Source organism: Dermacentor andersoni, chromosome 7 (assembly GCF_023375885.2).
Source record: "Dermacentor andersoni chromosome 7, qqDerAnde1_hic_scaffold, whole genome shotgun sequence".
NCBI classification, from domain to species: domain Eukaryota; kingdom Metazoa; phylum Arthropoda; class Arachnida; order Ixodida; family Ixodidae; genus Dermacentor; species Dermacentor andersoni.
Genome location: NC_092820.1, coordinates 93,120,155 through 93,141,029, shown reverse-complemented (window position 1 = coordinate 93,141,029; position 20,875 = coordinate 93,120,155). Strand labels below are relative to the sequence as shown.

The window sequence follows — 20,875 nt, the reverse complement described above, 5'->3', positions numbered from 1 at the left end:
GCAAGCAAAGCTGTGGCCCTTCCTGACTGTCGGCTCTCGACACTTCGCCGGTAGTTTGACCTGCACAATCCTTTCTTTTGTTGAGAGGTCAAAATCGTGAGCACGCAGAAGACAGTTACGCAAGTAGCAGAGTGACACGAACGTGCTGAGCTGCGTACCGTACGTGGCCAGTCTGGCGCACTTCGAGCCTCTCGGTAGACGCAACCGGACTCTTCGGGCGACTGACGACTTCACCTTGCGGGAAGGAGGAACTTCATTTTTGACAAGTACTAGCGCACTGGGCAACTCTGGTGCACTCTCACACCGTCTCGACTCTCTTCTGTGCGCGTTCTTTGTGACTGCCTTTGACGTAGAGGCCGTGACTTCCCGAAGTACGAGATTGCCAGCAACGGGCCCACTGCTGTCTATCGAGCTATACGCCTACTCATTGCATGTAAATTTTCTGGATTTCTTATTCGTTACTGTCCTAATCAGAAGTGCCAGGGACCAGTCGCTTGATCGGCACACTCCTTGAAGCCCTCACTGCACCCCATCGTCACGCCGACGTTTTCAGCATCTGTAACAGTGCGCTGCCTGGCGCAATTTGCGAACCTGATAACGAACTGTATACCCGCAAAACACGTATAGCGGGTCTGTTACGCCGAGTCTGAGACCGAATGTTTGTGCCGTAGTTTCCGTAGCTCCGCATCATCTGTGGAGTCGCCCTCGCATCCTCCTGCGAAGGCGTAACGTAAACCGTCCCGCGGCCTCCCCGAGTCAGCGCGTTAGTGCTTCTAGCTGCTGCTGTCCTCAGCGCTGGAAGTGTACGTCCCCGACGACCCAAGCTGTGGTCCCCACGCGCCCCGGCTGTCGCCACGTCGTCGTCGTCGCCGCAGCCGCTCCGGAAGACCGCGGACTGGAACCCCAACTTCCAGCCGGCCGCCCCTACTACACCGAGGTCCGAGAGGCGCCGCTCGCGAGCGTGCTGCAATCCGGGCACGTCGCCCAACTCGACCGGCAGGCCGCGCCGACAGTCCCGCGACCGCAAGACGCCGACCCCGGTCGCTGCCCTGGATCGCCAAGGGACGGCCGTCGCGCCGCCGTCGGCGGCCGCGGAACTGCGCGCCGCCGCGCTGCCCATGTGGGAAGGGCTGGTGGCCCTGGTCACCAGCGTCTTCTTCTTCCTCGGAGCCGTGCTGCAGATATTCTGGAGGCACGTGGTCAAGCGGAAGAGGACCCATGGCGCCGGAGTTAAGGGCGAGGCCTCCGGGGACTCCGGCTCGAAGGCGGCGTCGTCTTCCGTTGCAGAGAAGGTCCGGTCGGTTGGTGGAATTGCAAGTGGCCCGCTCGCGTCCTCTGAGGAGACCGCTGGAGGAGGAGGAGGGAGCGGGGGATCCTCGCCGACGCCGAGGCAGCCCTCGGCGACACCGTCTTCTGACGTGGGAGAGGACGTCGGCAGCGGCCTGGGCGACCTGTCTGCTTCGGGGGACTACCCGGAAGACGGCGTGGAAGGCGGCGTCGGCGACGGCAGTCGCGTCGTTCGCCGTGGTTCTCTCCGGCCCACGTACAAGGATCCGGCGCCCGTCTACAAGGAACCGGTAAGGGGGCGGAGACATGCTGCATGGTCATGCGTATACTTTTGTTTGCCGCAGTCTGTCGGACATTTATTGATTCACTTGGGCGTTTCGTCAGCTGACTGAGTTTAGATTAGTCAAACGTGCCGGTGATCTGCGGCGGAGTTAAATGTGCACACGCTACCAATCTTTCTGCTTTAGCGGGCGTCATGTGAGAGCGAAAGATCGTCCCTTGAAAATCGAATGGGCTCGGGCAGGTAAGCGCTCTCATCCAGGTGATGCTCTTGCCGAATTATGCGCGCCGGTAAATTCCTTTCATTCGTTTTTCATCGAGGGATGATGTGCCGCGGTGAGCGCACATGTTTACCAATGTTATTGTAGATCGTTGGGCTGTCTGCTCTTCGTTGTATTGTTTCCTACCCCTTTGTCTCTTTCTCTCTCTCTCCCAACTGCCGTAACTGACGAGACTGGTTGTCTGTCCGTTTCTACTACGGAGTAGTGTGTGGATGCCGGTTGTTGTGCTGTGGCATAGTCTTATTTTTCTTCTTAGAGTTCGTTGGATTATCGCGTTCAAAGCTATTCGCGCCGGGTTCCGCTTTGCCGTCGGGCTTTGCTGGATTTGGTAACGGCTTGCCCACGCTCTTTGTCTTTGACGTTCGTGCCCTTCGAAGCCTCACTGCGCATGCGCGACCTGCGGGCTTCTCACTTCTGTAGTTCGTATATAGTGCCTCCTCTATACGCGTCTGACGAAAGTTCGACACCGACATTCGTCGCCTCGCAGGTAGCGTTAGATCGTCAGTTATACCAAGCCGATAGCGTGTATTCTTTGAAATATTAATTTCGTGATGATTATTAGAAGAGAAAATGGCCGAAATACGATTTCTTGATTCTTTTTTTCCGAAGCAGCAGCACCAGTACGTCACTGTGACGTTGCGGAATTGTTTGTCTTTTTCGTTTTTTTGTAGTATTTTGGCCGCGTTAGCTTAGCAAATGTTCCTGAAACGTACCGCGTCCAACCTTCAGGGAATAATGTGGTCAATTTGCAGCGATAATCAGTTAACTAGGCTCGAGCAGAGGCCGTCCAAATGTATGACGTCACTGCGAACTCGTGCGTGAACATTAAGCTGGCATCGCCAGCGTGCTTTCGTTCTTTTTGCGTGTACTCTGGCTTATTGGCAAGCCTGTTCTCGCGGTGTAGAAAGGCAGTTTGCTAACACGGCTCCAGTGATTTTGTTCTTTGGTGTCCCTTTATAATTTGCATCAAGCGCGGAGACGTTCTCGCTTACTTCTTACCTCGAGATGAGGTTCTCTAGGGAAAAAAAAAAAACGCGAACGTGAGAGGCAGGCTGCGAGGTCGCCCTGAAGTTTCTACACCAGACCGCCGTGACGTCAGTGACAACGTCTACTGGTTTGTTTCTTGGTATATACTGCGTTGCGCTCTGAAGGAACCGAAGCCCCTGACGAGCTTCAAAGGCTTTCTCCGCGCCAGAGCGTGCCAAATGCTAGGAAAATACTACTTCGGAATCCTTAACGTCGCATTGGCGGTTCGGCATATGGGCGCAGAATTCGAAAGAGGGACACGTTGGCCTTCGTTATCATATAGCCTGTAACGATCGGCCTTCATTTGTTAAATAAATGGAAGTGGAGTTTTTCAGGGAATGCTTTCACCGGACTTAATCAAAACGCATTCTTCAAAGCGTTTATAGCTTTCGTGTTTCGGGCACACCGGTGGAGGCAGCCGCGGTCGGGCGCGCAGTGAACTATACCGCTCCGGCAACCAAGTAGCGCAAATGGGGCGTGCGCGTCACTTGTCATCCACTTTTTTTCGGCGCGTTGCTGTTGCCGCCCATTGTCGCGCATGCGTTCGTTCTTCGCGGTTCGTCGCTCGCAGCTGCTGTTGCTGCGGCGCCTTGTTGCAACCGCCCTGCTGCCACTCCGCCGGCTCGTCCCGACGGTGACGCTAAACCCCCGTTCCTTGTCCAGGCTTCTCCTCGTTTGGCAAGGGCGCGCCGCGGCCTTTCCCAACGCTATTGCGTTTGTGACGTTAAGCGCACCGAGTTGAAAAAAGAAGAAGAAAACGATTGGCGTCACATTAACGGCGAAGCGGCCTTCGTTACGTGATATGCGCTGTACAGCCAGCTAGCGCGCGACGTGTTTTCCGCACCACGTGCTCGTTGCGGCGACCGACTGCGGCATCGGCCATGCCGGTCGCGTCGCGCCATTGTCGCTAGGCGGCTTCCGGGTTGTTCTTTCTTTTTTTTTCTTTTTCGCGGCGTGAGAGTTCGATGGAGCGGTGGTGGTCGTGGACCGGGGAGCTGTGCCCGCTCTCTATACGCTTTGTGACTAATAGCGAGTTCAGCACAAGCTCCGCCCCGAAAACTGCGCTGTAGCGACGCCCGCTTTCTTGGCCTTCGGGCTCCAAAACGAATTCCCGAGAGACATGGCGATATTGAAAGGAGGCCGCCTCTGCTGTGCCGCCACGGAAGTGAGCGTGATTGGTGTGGCGCACGTATTCCAAGTTGTGTTCGACCTTGACGGCGGCCTAATCTGCCGCTGTATTCTTGTCATCGACTTGAGTGTCGTACGAACAACGCACCAAAGTTTCCGAGAGAGAGAAAGTCAACTTTATTTGACCGAGGGATTGGGGCGCGTAGATCTCCGTGTCCGAGAGGTTTCCGTTGTATACGTTCCAACAGTACGAGTACTCTTATTTGCGATGATGCCATGTCTTGCAAGTAGGATGCTTCTGACGCCCGTTTGCGAATATGGGAAAGGGCGAATGCAACGAAATTTCACTTTGGCTAAATTGCTTGTAAGTATAATAACGCACTATTGAAGCAATCGTGGCAATGCTGCGTCTAAATCTTATTAACGGCCTTTAAACAGCATGTAAGGAGACAACGCCTTGCACCGTGGTGGTCTGTCCTGGTACGACGGGGGAAGCAAATGAACTACGTAAAACACAGCACTACGTCACGCCGTTAGTCTTCGCAAGCCAACTCTCTGTGAAGCCACCCTCCTTTTGCTTTTTTTTTTTGTCCCCGGTAGTCGGGCCACCACGTGGCCTTATAGATGCTCGGTGGGCTCGCCCCGGTGTGCTTGCTTCGCGGTCGGTTTTTTAATCGGAACGCACTTGAACGTTCGAGTGCTCTGCCAACCGAACTTTGCGAGCAAGCCGTTCCGAACTGGCAATCGATGTCGGTCCAGTGGGGGCAGCGTTTGCTCGCTCTCTCAGTTCGGCTGTGTACCGTAATGCTCGAGGAAGGATTGTACTTAGTGGGGATGCTTGAGTGCACACGCAGTGCCGTTAGCGCTCGCGGCGGTAAGAATTGACGAAGCGAGGGATGTGAAGGAAGCCTTTCGTCTTCGTCGTTGTTGCAGTCACCACCGTCGTCGCTTTGATTGCCAGTCGGACCGCAAATTACCCCAGCGCCTGCAGTAGCCCCCCCACGCCCGCACGCCGGCCCTGCGACCGCGGGTACCCCAACTCAGGCTTGCCGTAGTGTCGTTGTTTGAACGGACACATAAATGGTCACGTTGAGGAGCTTTGGCAAATCGTTGGTGAATTAGGCTTGCGGTATGTCATAAACGTCACACTCTGCCGTCAGCGGAATTACTAGAGAGAGAGAGAGAGAAAAAAAAAAAACGAGAACGTAATTTAGTTCCTGTACTAGCAGCTACTACCTCGTGGCGTCATGCAATTTGGGCTGGGATGATATGCAACGATCCTATTCCAGTTCCCCCCCCCCCCCCCCCTTTTGGAGCTTGGTCAGTGGTCCGAGCGGCACTCCCTTGCATTGTCAGCGCCATGGATTATAAGAAAGGAATAGAATTGAGGGAAAAGAATCCTAACAGTGTACCATGCTTAAAGAGCGTCAGCTCCAGACGACTGAACAGTTCTGGCAATCAGTCCAAGCAAGTTTTGAGCCTCCGCCCCTCCTTCCTTCCCTCCCTCCCTTTTTTTTTCTCCTGAACACTGCCTAAGCATCCGAAAAAAATATTTGACATTCGTGTATCCACACTGATGAGTTGTAGTTCACCACCACAGGATGCCGCGACGATCGCACCTTACTACATCGTCTGTTCTTCGGCGTGAACTGTAATACTGGAGCTCTCTATTTGTTGGAGGGCTTGTAGCGGGGTCGCCGCCCTCGGTCAGGCTTGCGCAAATGCTCAGTATGGAACGCGTAAGCCGATATTATGGAGACCGCGTTCGTCGAGTGCGCTTTTGTTGCGTGCATCAGCGCATGCGTGTGCCGTTGTTGATGCGGCCGTGATGCCTCTGCGCAGTGAAGCGAAAACAGCCGACGCTGTGTGTCCGCATCCCTCGTCGCAAGTATTTCGTACTAACGCAGATTGGACTGCACAGCGTTGCCATGTTGCCTCTGACGATTGCATTTCGCGCACGCACACGAGAGAGAGAGAGAGAGAGAGAACGGAAAAAGATTGTGCGGATCCCACGTACTGTGGGAATCGATGTCGTGCGAAGCATTTTGCAGGTGCCTGGCTGACCAGCATTAGTCGGGGTTGCGCAAACAGTTATCAGGTGAACCGACGTGTTTGTGTAAGTTGAGTGGTTTCTGTGCGGGCGTGACGACGGTCACGGCGAAGACGGTCGCGCGGCAGCGGAGCCGTTGTTTCTACGCCGTCCATTCGACGCGAACGTGGAAGGTGACGAATGCCGGGTTCTAGTTACAGACGGGTAGCGGACGAGCGTAAGCGAGGGAAACGTGGATTGTGATGTAATCAGCAACTACGTGTTGTACGATAATCGTACGTCCCTATGGCTGTGAGAAAGGGGGTAAGTTGAAACGACTATGGCATTCGTACTGCGGCGAATGAGTTCCAAAATGTGGCCAACTTGGGCACATCGCGAAGTTGGTACAACGCCGCGCAGGGTCCGCGTAGCGTAAACTGCGACGAGGACAGTCGACCGGTCGCGCAGGTTGTGCAGCGACGCCTCAAAGCGGGAGCTGTCGCGGACGCCAGGAAAAAAAGACGAGCCAGTGGCACGTGGCGCACGCACCGAGAATTTGAAAAGGGCTGTCCGCCATTAGAACGAGAAGTGTGCGTGCGGTCGTGGCGTAGCCAATAAATAGAAAAAAAAACCCAGAACAGCAGAGGTTCTATTCTGCCGTCGGTCACGCATTCCTTAAAGCGAGGCGAGACAGTGACTTACCGCCGTATTCATAAATGTAATTTAACTTCAAGCTCATGCTTGACTTGATTTAAATGACGCCTGGCATTAACGTGCCCAAAGACGCTTAGTGCGTTTCCTTCGGCATGTTTCCGATAGGCGTCACTTAGATCAAGTCAAGCATGAGCTTCAACTTAGGTTGCATTTCTGAATACGGAGGTTACTTACTGCAAGATGCCAAGAATGAGGCAAAAAATACTTCGTATTAAAAAAAAAAGAAGAGGGGGTGGGGAATGCAGGATCGTCTTCCCCCCCTCCCCCTTTATCAATCGCACGTGCATGCAGTCCTATTCTAGCCCTCGAGAACGACGCGACGCAGTAGCAAAAGATAGCCAGACATTACGGGGTGAAGTCCGCAGTATTAGGGTAACGGCACGCGTGTCCATCGGGCTCATGAGGCAACTCCAATCGATGAGCCGATGTTAGGCCACCTTGTTACGTACACACGCGCACCCTCTCTCTCTCTATCGACTATAGTTCGCTCTGCCCCCCACCCCCCCAGGGGCCAACCTTCGTTCTCGAGGCGGTCGGTCGGCCGGCGTGCCGGCGTCGCACATTCGAGACGGCGATGGTCGCGGTGTCTGTCCTCCCTATTAGCGCGATCACGCGCGGACGCGTGCTCACCCACCCGCCCACGCGCGCGTGTCGTGTCGTGCCGTTGCGCTCCGAGCAGGGACGCGTGCGATCCGCCGACGCGGCTGCAGGCGCGTCATGACGCGGCGGAAAGAAAACAAGGCACGAGCCAGCGGGGGTGGTTTCGTTTTGCGCTTGCGTTGGACGCGTCGCGCGATTTGCGCAAGCGCGGCTCGCGCGCGCAGCGTTTGCATAATTTGAGCGTGCGTGACCCTGATTCTCGCGATGCTGCTGCTGATGCACGCAGGCTTGTAGAGGGGAGAGATGCATTACGACTCCGCTCGGCTAGATCGCCTCCTCGCTCTCTCGCCTCCCAGGTCCCTGCCGTCGGGGCAACTGTTGGCCTATTGTGGCCCCCGTGTTTTCTTATTGCGAGCTTCTGTGTCCCCATTGTCCATCCGTCCCGCGAGGGGGATATGTATATCGCTTCACCAGTGCTCAGTTGCAGTCGTCGAAAGCGTTCGATCGGTACCGTGGCCGTTGCGCCCTGGTGTAGCTGCATAACGAATTATTGAATACTAGCTGTTGGGCCACTAGATTCATTTTCTGGATTAAGCACTTGAGAGTGTTTGAAGTGAATGCAGACGCGGGGAAGATTGATGAGGCGTACTGTTTCTGTCCACATTTCCTTGTGTACTTTTCTGTACAGGCCATGCATTGCTAATAAAAAAAAGTGCGCAAATCGTCGACACGCACACGCGCGCGCTTCGCCCCGTGCCTGCTCAGCGTGGGCCGAGGGCGGCAACAACATCGCGCGTGGCAACGGGCCCATATATATCCGCGTCTTGCGTGCGCGAATGCCCGCGCACTCGCCGTTATTGGATTGCCTGGCGGATTTTGTTACGACTGCGGTTGTATGCGGTCGTCACTGCGGTGTTTGCTGTTCGTTAAAGAACCCTGCAGGAAGGCGTGGCTAGAAGATTTATGTATACGTATAGTTGTACTATCTAGCAATTAGAGACGCGAACACACCGCTGTTACTCTATAACCACGGCGCGCATATTGCTTACAAGGTCAAGTTCTAGCGTATTCAGTTATGTAACGTGAAGCCTGCAGCTGACGGCGACGCGTTGGTTGTACGGTGACATTTTCGCTCATCGAACGCGAAGTTCAATGATCGTTCAGATAGCCGCCGGCCGATGCGAGCTGAATTGTGTGTACAAGGATAGTGATTAGTCGAGGCGGAAATCCGCAGAAACCGTTAACGCGTGGGCTTCGGGTTGTTTCACGTGAGCCTTGTCGTGGATCTGTCATTTTTTGGGTCAAATTTGGTGTTCGTTGCGCGTGGGCTGTATATAGCAACGGGAACAGGCGTTTCGTTGTGCGAAGATGACCCAATTTACTACCCAGCTGCAGGATCGGCATCGCGTTCTCCTTTATACACGGAACGTATACCGCTCCAGCTATAGGGATTAGCGGAGCAACGTGCGTGGCTGTTGTAGGGCACGCTAGCGTTGAACGTATAGCCTGGACGAAGTGCCGTGCTGAGCCATACGTTGTGTCGTTCGAACCATCATCGTCGGCTCATATGCTTAGTACGAATGCCGAGCCCTCCTAGAGCAGTCTTACTTCAGCCGATGCCGTGCCGTTCGATTTCCGATCTGGCTACACTTTTTTGTAGGAAAGGGATTTTACGGGCTGCGGGCTTTGCCGCGAGAATTGCTCCAGGAAATTAAGGCTTTCGTTTCGCCGATACGGTGCTGATGGTCGCACGCACGTGCGTTCCAAGTCGTGTCGTTAGATAACGTTGTCACCCCGTGTACCCGTAGTTTGGCACGTATCCAATAGATGCGTTACTGATCGTAGGACGTCATCGCTTTAAAGCGAACGCTCCGTGGTGCGTGTTCCTGCTAATGTTGTAGCTGGTTGTACTCCGCGACGCGGGATGAACGCGTCGACGCCAGACGACGCGAACACTCATAATGGCAAAGCCTTTAGCGCATTTCAAAAAAGACAGGGGCGTGACAGAGGCACAGGACAGCGCTACCGGACGTCTCTGTCACGTCCCCGTCTTTTTTTAATTGCGCTAAAGGCTCTGTCATTATGAGTAAACCGTACCAACTAGTCCAAGAATCAGCCTTCTTGACGCGAATACGCCAATGAGACATACTTCGGGAAACGAATTACACGTGGTTGTCACAACTGCACGGAAGCACTGGAGGACAGTGAAGCTAAGGAAAGCGCCGGGAGAATGAACCGTCATTTAATTGAAATGTTAAATAATGAGGAAAGGCGACACGAAAGCGCGCGAGACGACAAACGCGACGTTCACGATTCTGCTCGGGAACCAGGAGCATGGGCGTGGGAGCGTTTCCTTCGTTGCTCTTGCACGGCAAGTGAAAAAAGATTAATTACCGCAATCGGCGGCTCTCTCTCTGCTGACAGGGACAATCATTGTGGCGGTTTCCGGAGCGCGCTGCCTCGTTTGCGCGTCTATTACCGGGCGTGGCAGCAGCCTCGGTCGGGGACCGCATGGGCGTTGTCGCGCCGCGGGTGGCTCGGCGGTGGACGCGCGCGTGTGGGTGTGTGTGTGGTGGTGTGTGGTGTGCCGTGGTGAACGTGTACGTGACGCGGCTGCGCGCGCGCTCGGCGCTTCCTTCCGCTTCCGTGCACGAGCCTACCCCCCCCCCCCCCCCCCCCCCCCCCCCCCTCGATCCCCATATGGCACGCAGGTGCTGTGACCGACGACGAACCCCCCCAGCTTGCGTGCGCTCCCGGGAGGTCTTCGCGGACACGCTCGCGTACTTGCCCGGTACACGTGTCATTCTTAACGGATGGGAGGCGGGGCAGAGGCTTGTACATGCGCCACGTGTCTAGCTGAGCTCGTCTCGAAAAAAGAGTGCGCGCCATGGCCGCTGTCGCATTTGTTGTATTGAAATTGTGCGGGTTTAAGGTACCGAAACCGCGCAGTTGGTTTGTGATGGACGCCGCAGTTCGGCGACGGACTCTGGATTCATTCGGTTGACGTGCGCCTAAACGAAAGTGCGCGAGCGTTTCCCTAGCTTTGCCACCTCCTGTGGTAGGACTAGGGAAGCGATGGAACATTATTTTTTTTTTTTTGGAATGTGAAGATATCTACCCAGTGGTCCGCGTAGGCTCCTCTGGCCTCTTCGAAAGCCTTGGGTTCAGCGATAGCACGGGGCAAAAGTAAACACGTCCGCGATAGGCATTAGTAAGAGGTGATTGGAGGTTTGGTGTCAAACAGCGGAGGCGAACAGAAACAAAGTTCCCAATAGTTTTTCTGAAAGTTTGATGCTGGAAGTTCTTTGTGTGTGTGTGTGTGTGTGTGTGTGTGTGTGTGTGTGTGCGTGCGTGCGTGCGTGCGTGCGTTTCTTTTTTTAAAAGCTAGGTAGGACATTAGGCGAAATATGAAGAAAATCGTGGTGGCAGAACCCACCAGTGCGTTTCAAAGGGGTCGCTCATAGCATCTATCCATCCACCCCACCAACAATACGGACAGGGAGGCGGTTAGCGAGGTTAGTCGCTCTTCCATTTTTGTGTTTCAGGGACCCTACCGGAAGAACTAAAAAAAAAAAAGAGACAAGTGGCTTCCTTTCATAAACGACAAGAAGCGCTGGAGAAGGCGACTGAGCGAACTTGACGTTGATTGGTTAAGAGAAGGCTAAAACTGAGGTGATTTGTAAAATGGAAGATAATGACCCGTTCAATCACGTGCGCGAGCAACCTAAACCGCGTACGCGACACGAAACCCTTATTAAGCGTTTGACGTATCGTCCAATTTCCGGCCTTTTACCCGCTGTCGTGAAATCGAAAAGGGTTCTCCCGACGGCCGCCATGTAGAACAAGCCGTGCACCGCGGCTCACCGAGATGAAGACGGCGCGTCTGTAGCGCAGCGGTAAGCGGCGTAGTTAAACGGTGCGATTGATAATAGTAACGTGCCGCCTCTCTCGAGTTTTGCACAGTGGTCCTTGGAAGGGGGGGGGGGGGCAGATTTATGGTAGTTGAGACCAGACGACCACGGGGCGAACGTCGATAACATTGATCAGGGCTCGCGTCAATAGACGACCGCGAGAAAAGAAGTTAAGCTGCTGTTGGAGGGGCCTGCTTAATTTTTCGCAGAAGAAAACGACGCACTTCGGCTTTCCGATTCCGTTTTGTACTCGTCACGACGTGTTCTGTACGCCGCCCGTATAGCCGTTTCTTTTTCTTTCTGCAGAACGTTCGTTCAAGAGCTCTTTAGAACGTTCGTTAACGAACCAGAGGTCCCTCGGTACCGCACTAGGCCTCAATTGGATGATTAAAAAATAAGACAATAAGAGAAAGTAAATTCGAACATGGGAGAATAAATACGAGTGTGGAATGAAATCCGAGAAAGCGTTCCAGACGAATTTGGCTGCAGAGGGATTAGGGGTGGCCTTAGGGGAGGGCAATTTGTACGTTAGTCTTAAGGTTGTTTTGTTTTATTTTCTATTAGTTGCTAACGCTCGAATGAGCCTCAGGCTGGAAGCACACGCAGCGGGCCTGACGGTGCCCGGCCTCCTTATAGGTGTTCCAATTAATTCGAGGTTCGTATAGTTTGTGCGTGGTAATGGTTAGCGCAGGTGTATCTAAGTTAACCGCTCGTCCGTAATAAATGTAAGACAAAAAGAAAGCTTTCTATTTCGAACGTCAGAGTGGTCTGGAAAGTCGGCAAACTACGAGAGAAACAAGAAAAAGGTACAAAGAATAAAACAATTACGGCAGAACTCATCTCACAATGATTGTCGAGAGTAATTAGAATAGCAATCGAACAGTGCAGCGACATACCGTATTCCTGAAGTCGCGTTTATTTAGCACGTGTAGTGGCAATTCTCAGACTTTCTTTGCTTCGACTATATGTCATATACTCCGATATCGTACCACTTTGCTGTGACACTCGCTGGCCAAGGTCGCCCACGAGCATGGAGGCATGACGGCGGCCGTTAGACAACAACGTGATGACAACGACATCAGGGCAGTGAGATGACGGCGATGGTGAGACAACCGGTGAAAAGGCGGGAATGACGACAATGGCACAACCAGGACGGCATGATGACGACGACGGCATGGCAATGGATGCAATGTGGTAGCGTTTGTGGGATGGGGACGCATTGACGGCGATGGCTTGACAAACGCAGCATATGTAATCACTATTGAATGAAGAACAATGAATAGCGTCGACGGATCGACGATGACGGTACAACGACGACGACATGACAATGGGATGACGGTACTGAAGTCATGACGATGGGGAAACGAGAGCGTGACGACACGACGAGAGCCGTATGTCGAAGTTACCGTGTTGACGATGGAACGACCACGATGGCATCCCGGCGCGGTCAAGAATGCATGACGAGGACTGTATGACGGTGATGGCATGAGCATGGCATGAGGGCGATCAGGTGAGGGCGAGTGTGTGGCGGCAATGCCGGGACGACTGTATCACAAAACCTCTATTAATGTCGATGGTGTGACGACGGCGGCATGGTGAGTCGGATGACGACACCGGAGTCACCATAACACGACCACGACATCATCACGACGACAATGGAGGCATGATAGCGACAGACGATGACGGCATGACGAGGGCGGCATATTCATGATTGAGTGAAGGCACTGTGACTACAATTGCTAAGAAAGAGTGATGCCGATGGCACGACGAAGGCGGAGTGACATCAATAAAAAGTTGCAGTTTTGCCCGAAAGGCGAAGCAGCGATTGGGATAGCAAATTAGTAGACAGCTGCACGAAGTAAGAATACTAGTTCTGTTGGCCGTATATACTTGTAAACGTACACACGCACACACAAACATTCGCTTACTAACTTAACGTGGTCTGACGCGCGCACAAGTAAACATGAACACATCTCGCTCGATGACCGCAGATACTCGCTGTCAAAACGCTGGAGTGAGAAAGCGTGGCAGCAGCAGCGAGCGACTCGACCGTCGTGCTGCCTCTCGCTTCAACGCGAATTAAGAGCAACGAAAATAGCGCACACGAAGCTATCAGTACTCGGTGCACTCTCGTCTCCAACGCAGATCGCTTTCGAGATGGAAGCCCTGGCGACCGTGCGTTGCTGCCGAAGTAAAACGATGGCGGTTTAAACCAACGTTACTAGGATAGCTTAATCTAGTCTAGTAACGTTGGTTTAAACCACCCGACGACATCGCGAGCAGGAGCACGTACCTAGTAGCCCCAAGCAGAGAGACAACGTAGGCCAGTGGATGTATTAATTTACCTTGTTACAAAGCCATTAAGTTTACTTTGTTTACAGGAACCTCCCGGACAAGTTTGACGTCAATCCGAGCATTTCTGACGTGTTGCTACTCATTCGCACCGTCGGTAATTTTTGGTGCCGCCTTTCGATCACGCCGACGGATTTCAGCGTAATGGGGCGTATGGTCGTTTCGCATTAATAATTCTCGATGGTTGCTGTGGCCCCAAGCCATTTTGTTGTCGAGCGCTCGAACGATCAGTTTCTTTATCTGCATTTTCATTCGACTGGCGAAACGAGGAAGAGGCAAGGAAGAAAAAAAAAAGAAAGGAGAGGGGGATGGCTAAGGCGGTACTTTAAAGGGAGACTAACCAGGAATTCTAAATTAAACTTGTTTGGTGAGTGACAGTTCTGGAATACCAGGAACATCAATGTTATCTAGTCGGTGTTCGAAAACTACTGAAAATGAGAGTTAAATGGGAAATTATCCGCTGCTTTAAATTAATTAGCCGGCAATTAGCCTCCCCCAGCAATCCAGTACTTCAGTATCAGACCAAATGGACGTGTTCACTAGATGGACACTTACAGAATGCCGTCCCACAAGATTCTTATTGTTGTTTGAAATGCAGTTTGGGATGTTCTTTCCGGTTTTCTTAATTGTCTCCGAAGTTTGGAATTTTAAGCTCCTTGCACTGCCGTCTTTTGCTATGGACGCTACGCATGGTGCCGTCCTATAAGTACTTCGTCCGAACTTTAATATTAGAAGAATATAAAGCGGCGGCAATGAACAAGCGAATAATAATTTCCTTTTGTAGTATGCGCGCGCGACTCGTGTGCTATCCGCAACGTGAGCGAAGCCTGAATCGCTCGATGCTCACGTAAAGGAGCTTCGTATTTCAGTGTCGCGCGTGACCCACTTGTTTGGCGTCTCTGAACACGAAAGGAAAAGAAAAATGTGTGCGTGTAGTGAAAGTCGGCCTCGGTATAAGCCGATGGCAGCGCGTTATTGAACGCGTTTGGGAGTAAACAGAACGGTAATCTCGTCAACCCTGAGAGCGCTCGTTTGTCTAAGTCCGCGAATCCGAACAACGCGCTGTGCCGCTGCTTATTGCGTAATATAGCTTCCCCTCTTCCCTCTCTCTCTCCTTAGCGCCGCTTCGACGAATTAGGCTCGAGTGTCGTGGAGGTTGCCGAGACAGCCGCGACGTCCTTTCGTTTGAGAGCGTCCAAACCGAATTATATTGGCAAACAAAGACGCCTTCCGAACACCAAAACAGCAGCACTTGAGGTAAACGAAGTCGGCGTCCGGAAATCCGCAGTCGGTACGCATGAGCAGTACTCAATAAACATGTCGCATTTCTCTCTCTTTTCTTTTTATTTATTTCTCGAACGAGTCTTCTGCTCCGAGTATTGACGTGATCCGAAGCCAGAACCTCTCTCGACGACGCTTTTCTCAATCGAGTTTTGTTGATTGGAACGGAGGAACTTTCGCTATCGAACGCATTGGAGACGCGCCGAGAACTGTTGATCCACGTTCTCTTTCAGTTTCGTTCGCAATCTTCACGATTTTGCAATAAGAGAGACAAAGTCGTAATGAATTAGTTGAAACAAGTCAGAGACAGAATCCAACTGTCGACAATCAATTGAATATTAAAATTGTCACAGCCGCGCTGCGGTGCTAGTGGAATCCTTTGTGTACAGTCTGGACCTCTTATTCAGGGACTCGCAGGCCAGTCTGCCGTTCTATTTTATACGCGGTGTCTCAGCTAACTTTCAAGATGTGCTGATGCACGCTAAGACGACGCGACCGAATGCATGTTGCTGACTATTGTATGGAGTAAGCCACACTATTCTTTTGTATTCTGCTTAATTACACAATTAGTCAAGATTAGTCAACCAACTTCGCAAGCAACGAAATTAGGCAAAAAATTTCGCTTAGGAAGTTGTAGAGCGTTTTGCAACACGTCCGATAAGACAGTTTTTAACTTTCTAATGGAATTTTCCGCACAATTTTGTTGCTTCCGAAGATTAATCTTGACTAATTATGCATTTAAGCAGAATACAGAAAATAGCGACTTACTCCTTACAATAGTCAGCAACATGCATTTGGTCGCGTCGTGTTACCGTGCATCGGCCTATTTTTTTAAACTCTGGCTAAATTTAGCCGGGAAACCCTGTATCGTCTGCTGCGTAGAGCTTCAGGCAGAGGCCGCCAGCGTGCGAAGCCTGGCGTCGCTGTCTTTTAAAGGGATCATGTTTAGCCGTCTGGATTCTTCTTCGAATTAACCGTGGAGTTCTTTGCAGCCGTACTGTGCGGCTATTTTAATGCCTTCCGTTGACGTCACAAACTTGTTTACCTCGTACTAATATTGCTTAATGCTCGCACATGCTTGAATTCGTAAGTCGCTTTAAGTACATTAAAACCGTATGCAGGCTGTCCCAGCTATCGTGCACCAAGAATTAAATATATTCGGACACCACGTAGCCGGGCAGAACCAAGGCAATGTTGTTTGCAGTAGCTTCGAGATAGTCAGGTTATTTTTTGCATTATGTCTAGGTAGGTAATTAGCCTTAATGAATTAATCAACTGCTCAAGTATTATAATTCCATGAAAAGTGACAATGAGAAAATTTATAATAATAATAATAATAATAATAATAATAATAATAGTAGTAGTAGTAAACTTATTATTATTATTATTAAGTTTATTTGACCATCACGTCATACATGATGATGCAGGGGGACCGAAGTAAAAGCTGTCTTTCAACAGCTTGACAGAGCAACGGCCCCCCTTATTTGGCAGTTGCATACCAAGTGACATAAAAAGAAGATACACAAAAAGAAACACTGCTCACGGCGGTCACACAGCACTACAGAACAATATATAAACATGTTACATAAAGGCTGCATCTGGTACATAAGTATTTTGTTAAAAGAATTAAGCCGTACACACATGGTAAAAAAAAAAAAAAACGCTTCTAATGGTTTACACAATGCAATGAGATGGCAAAGGCACTTTAACAGAAAAACATAGGAATAACATCGAGTAACACGATAATTCTGTAAAGCGATTTGGCTTTAGTTGCATAAATAAATAACAAAAAAAAAGTTCAGGAGAGAAAGTAAGCCAGGAGTGTCCGAAATGTGACACATTGGGGTGTTATATCCGGTCTCAATAGGTCATTAAGAAGTCGTGGAAGCCGGTGTTCTAACTTTTGTAGACCATATGTTGTTCGAAATGTTTTAATTTCCCACATATCCTTATTTCTTGTGGTGTAGTTCTGTTCGCGCCTTCTCAGGCCTGAAAGAGTTTGAATAAAAGATGCTTTATTTAAATGTACTTGTTTGAGTGTTCGGTTGAGGCGACAGTCATAGATTTTTGTTACTCGAACTATATTGTGTTCTAAAAATATTTCTCTTGTATGATGTAACCTCGATAATTTCTTAACAATCCGCATAGGTTTTTTTTTTTTTGTAAAACGAGTAATTTGTTCAAGTTTGCCTGTGTTGTAGTTCCCCAGATAAGGCTACAATAGTTAAGGCGAAAATTTTAGTGCAAAAGCTTACATGAAAAACTCCCGATACAGCTCTCTGCTGCTCAATACGTGCTACATGAACGTGTTTTTTCCGAACGAAAGAAGCCCGCGAATACGCGCCAAGTACCCCGAGCGGCCAGTCGCGCGGCAGTTTTGCGTGCATTCGCGGGCATCTTTCACGCTCAGAAAAACACTTGTATGTAGCACGTATTGAGCAACAGAGAGCTGTATCGGGAGTTTTTCATGTTGCTCTACAATTTTCTCAACTACTTCTTATGTAATTATAATAGAGAAGTTGATTAATTAAGAATAATTATGTAATTAGACGGAATGCAATAAGTAAGCTGAGTATCTCCAGGCGACGGCAAACATTACCTTGGTTCTGTGCAGTTACGTGACATACGTATCTTTAAAAATCTTGGTGCATGATAGCTGGGACACCCTGTAGATACTGTTGTCTGTGTGCGTGTGTGTGTGTGTGTGTGTGTGTGTGTGTGTGTGTGTGTTTGTGATCGCGTGTGCGATCATGTCCGCTGCAGAGCTCTCAAAACTATCATGTGATGCCGTTGGAACAAACAATCGTTTGACGGCAGCTATGCTTTGTTTACAAGGATCCATGAGAACGGCGGAAGCCAAAACCACGAAGTTTGACTAAGCCACGTTCTCTCTGCCATATTTGTGCAGTTTTAGTCGTAGTTTACTACAAAAAGTTACTGCAGCGAACTCTAGCTTACGCTGTGGTCATTCAATGCCTTGGTAATGATAGTTTATTTTTAGACCATGAATTTGTCCATCTTCGTGCATGTGGCTTCAGACGCTCTTGTGGCCGGCTTTTACAGCGAAGTTGTATATGACGAGCCGATTCGTCCGTCCGTCGCCTGCATGCCGAAAACTGGCGTAACCCCATGCGCATGCGCAAAAGAAAAAAGAAAAACAAGAGGCGCGCGATTGGCTGCGCCAGTAGTGACGTCGTTGCACTCCGTCGCAGCAGAGCGCGCGCGCACTACTTTCTCTCCGGCTCCCAAATGGGTTGTCACGCGTCATACGTACTCCTGAGGAGCAGGCAGCTTTCGATCAGCAACGCCGCGAGCAGAACCGGGTTCGAGCTCGTCTACACCGTGCCGATGCTGCATCTGGGACACAACAGGCTCGCGCAGCCGAGCGCAAGCAGCAACTGCGTACCGAGTATCCGGCAGCCTACCAAGCCGTCGTTTAATGAACCGTTGGGATTTATCCAGTGATAAACACCGGGACCGCTCGTTTCACCTTCGCTGGTTAACCATCTGTACGGAGTGCTTCGGCGGTTATTTTTTTGTTGACTACGTTTTGTCTACCTTCATTCGCCTGAAATTTGAAATGATTTGTACTTTGCTGAACGCAGAAGGCAGTAAGACTTTGTGCTCGTGCATAATCCTTGCCAATTATGACATTTCTAACGCACTAATTTGTTGAATATTTTGCTCTTCAATAGCCTGGCAAGAGAACAATTCATGATCGGGAGTCACTCCGTAGAATTTGTGCATGAGTACGTTCATCGGGATCGATTACTCACAGGGACCCTGATCATGAGAAAGAAATTTGCAGAAGCATAAGAATGGGTTTGCATACGGCAAGCAGTACCGAATCCTCACTGGAGGCTTACCACTGTCGTCGAAAATAAAAGTGCACATTCATTGCATTCTACCGGTACTAGTATGTGGGGCAGAAACTTGGATGTCGACAAAGAAACTCGAGAACAAATTGAAGACCGCGCAAAGAGCGATGGAAGGAAAATGTTAGGCGTAACGTTAAGAGACAGGAGGAGAGTGGAGTGGACCAGAGAGCAAACGGCGATAGCCGATATTCTTGTTGACATTAAGAGAAAAAAAATGGAGCTGGGCAAGCCGTGTAATGTGTAGTACATACGATTGGTGGACCACTAGTTACAGAATGGGCGCCAAGGGAAAGGAGGCGCAGTCCAGGAAGGCAGGAAACTAGGTGGGGTGATGAAATTGGGAAATTTGATGGCGCAAGTTGGGATCGGCTAGCGCAAGACAGGGGTAATTGAGATCGCTGGGAGAGGCCTTCCGCCTGGAAGGGTATTCTACTAGTTTCCACCTAGTGGACGTGTCCATTTCGTGTGCTGCTGTAGTCCTGATTGCCTGGGCTGGTGTATGCGTCAGGAAACAGGCACTTACAGCCAATCACCACTTCATCAGCGGACGAAATGGACATGTGTACTAGACGGTGTTGGTACTCGAGGTAGTGTTTAGGTTAGGGGTATTCCAGGCACAGGGGTGAGTGCGTTCGTTAGTAGGAGCGAAAGAAAAGGGGTTTATCTTACACTACACTGGCTCCAGATGTGGAAGCCCACTCCATCTAGGAGCGTACATGTCTGAGCACACATCAGCACAAGTCAGGACACGCAGGTTGTCTGTAGACGTCAGCACACACTACTGGATCAAAGGTGTTCGCTTTTAAAACCGTCGTCTTCCCTAGGAGACTAGACTGTGGAATCTGATGACTGTATTTCGGCCAATCACAATCGTCGAATCGGTCGCTGAATCCCTCCCACGACGTTGCGCCGGATCCGCCTCCTATGTTGAACCTGCGCCTCCGCGCATAGTGCGACTGCGTAGTAATCTGGGAAACGGAGGTCGACGCTATTCTCACGGTAGCCTTCGACGTTCGCTCCTTTCATCAATTCGATCATTTAGTTCAGGTTGTAGCGTTCAAGTTGGTAGAGGGGTCTTCGCGGCAATTACCGCCTCCACGGAGGGCGGGCGGCGTTTGTTGTGGCCTCGAAGTGAGCTCCTTTGTTTGAGCGTCACAGTCTATGTCGGGCGCCGTCGTCCTCCGTGCACGCGCTGATGAAAGGACCGCGTCGTGGTAAACGTCCAAGGAATGCTCACCGCCGTATGCAGTCGTAAGGGACACTTGCAGAATACCCCCCATGCAGTGGAGATAAAAATGGTCTGATTATGATGATGATGAATTTGCTAAAAATGAACTATTTACGAAGTCACAAATCTGTTTGAAGCCATAAGGAGAAATTATAAGGCTTATCCATGTGCCAGCCATCATACCATGCTGGCTGAACCGCCCTGCTTTCAGCTCCTGTCGACACTAGCGCCAGAGTTTTCCCTAGTAACATGTGTAGGAAACTCGTATCACGTAACCCTCGCTTGGACAATGGCGCCAAATCTTCATCTGGCGGCACGTTTGTTGGCAATTATGACACGCGCTCGACGTCCTTCCTGTGCGTCGCGCGCTTTTCCGGAAACTCCAGCCATGCGGGCGAAATGCCACCGTGGGAACGCGAAATACAGCGAGGAAGAAAGTAAACAAAAAGAGCGAGAAAAATACATCTCGCGTGGAGCGTGTCTTGTGGCAGATAAGATAGCGAGCGCGTTGTGCGTGTGTACACGAATGCGGCCTTGCGTTGGCGCGTGACGTTCGGCCGTCACAAAAAGAAAAAAAGAGGACGACGGAGGGACCTCCCTTTGATTGCCTTATTTTTTTGCGACGGCTCTGGGAGACGCACGTCTCCTCCGCGTGCGTTTTGGAAAAAAAACAAAGTTCGCGTGTCGTAGTGATTTGTTGTGTCCGATTTTACACCTTCGTGTTGTGCCACATTGTATTCCCTGCGACCGGCCAAGGCTCGGGCGAAGGCGCCCAGCGCTCTCATCTAAATGTGCGTATACGTATCAATCGCTCGTTAGATTTCTTTGGCCTAGCGGAGGGTGATTGTCACGTTGCCGTGGAACCCGCGAGCAGGAGAAAA

The 20,875-nt window shown here is 51.0% G+C and overlaps 1 protein-coding gene across 4 annotated transcripts in view; it reads left to right on the top strand.

The window, feature by feature from the left end:
- Nucleotides 1-20,875, top strand: part of Pli (E3 ubiquitin-protein ligase pellino) — a 119,939-nt gene that overhangs the window by 32,731 nt on the left and 66,333 nt on the right. The window contains exon 1 of one of the 4 annotated variants that reach the window (XM_055072688.2): nt 20,333-20,785. The exons of the other annotated variants lie outside the window; for them this stretch is intronic. Coding sequence (XP_054928663.1) covers nt 20,784-20,785 — 2 coding nt within the window. The 5' untranslated portion in view covers nt 20,333-20,783. Of the gene's footprint in view, nt 1-20,332; nt 20,786-20,875 lie in introns of those variants that run through there. 4 annotated transcript variants of the gene reach the window in all.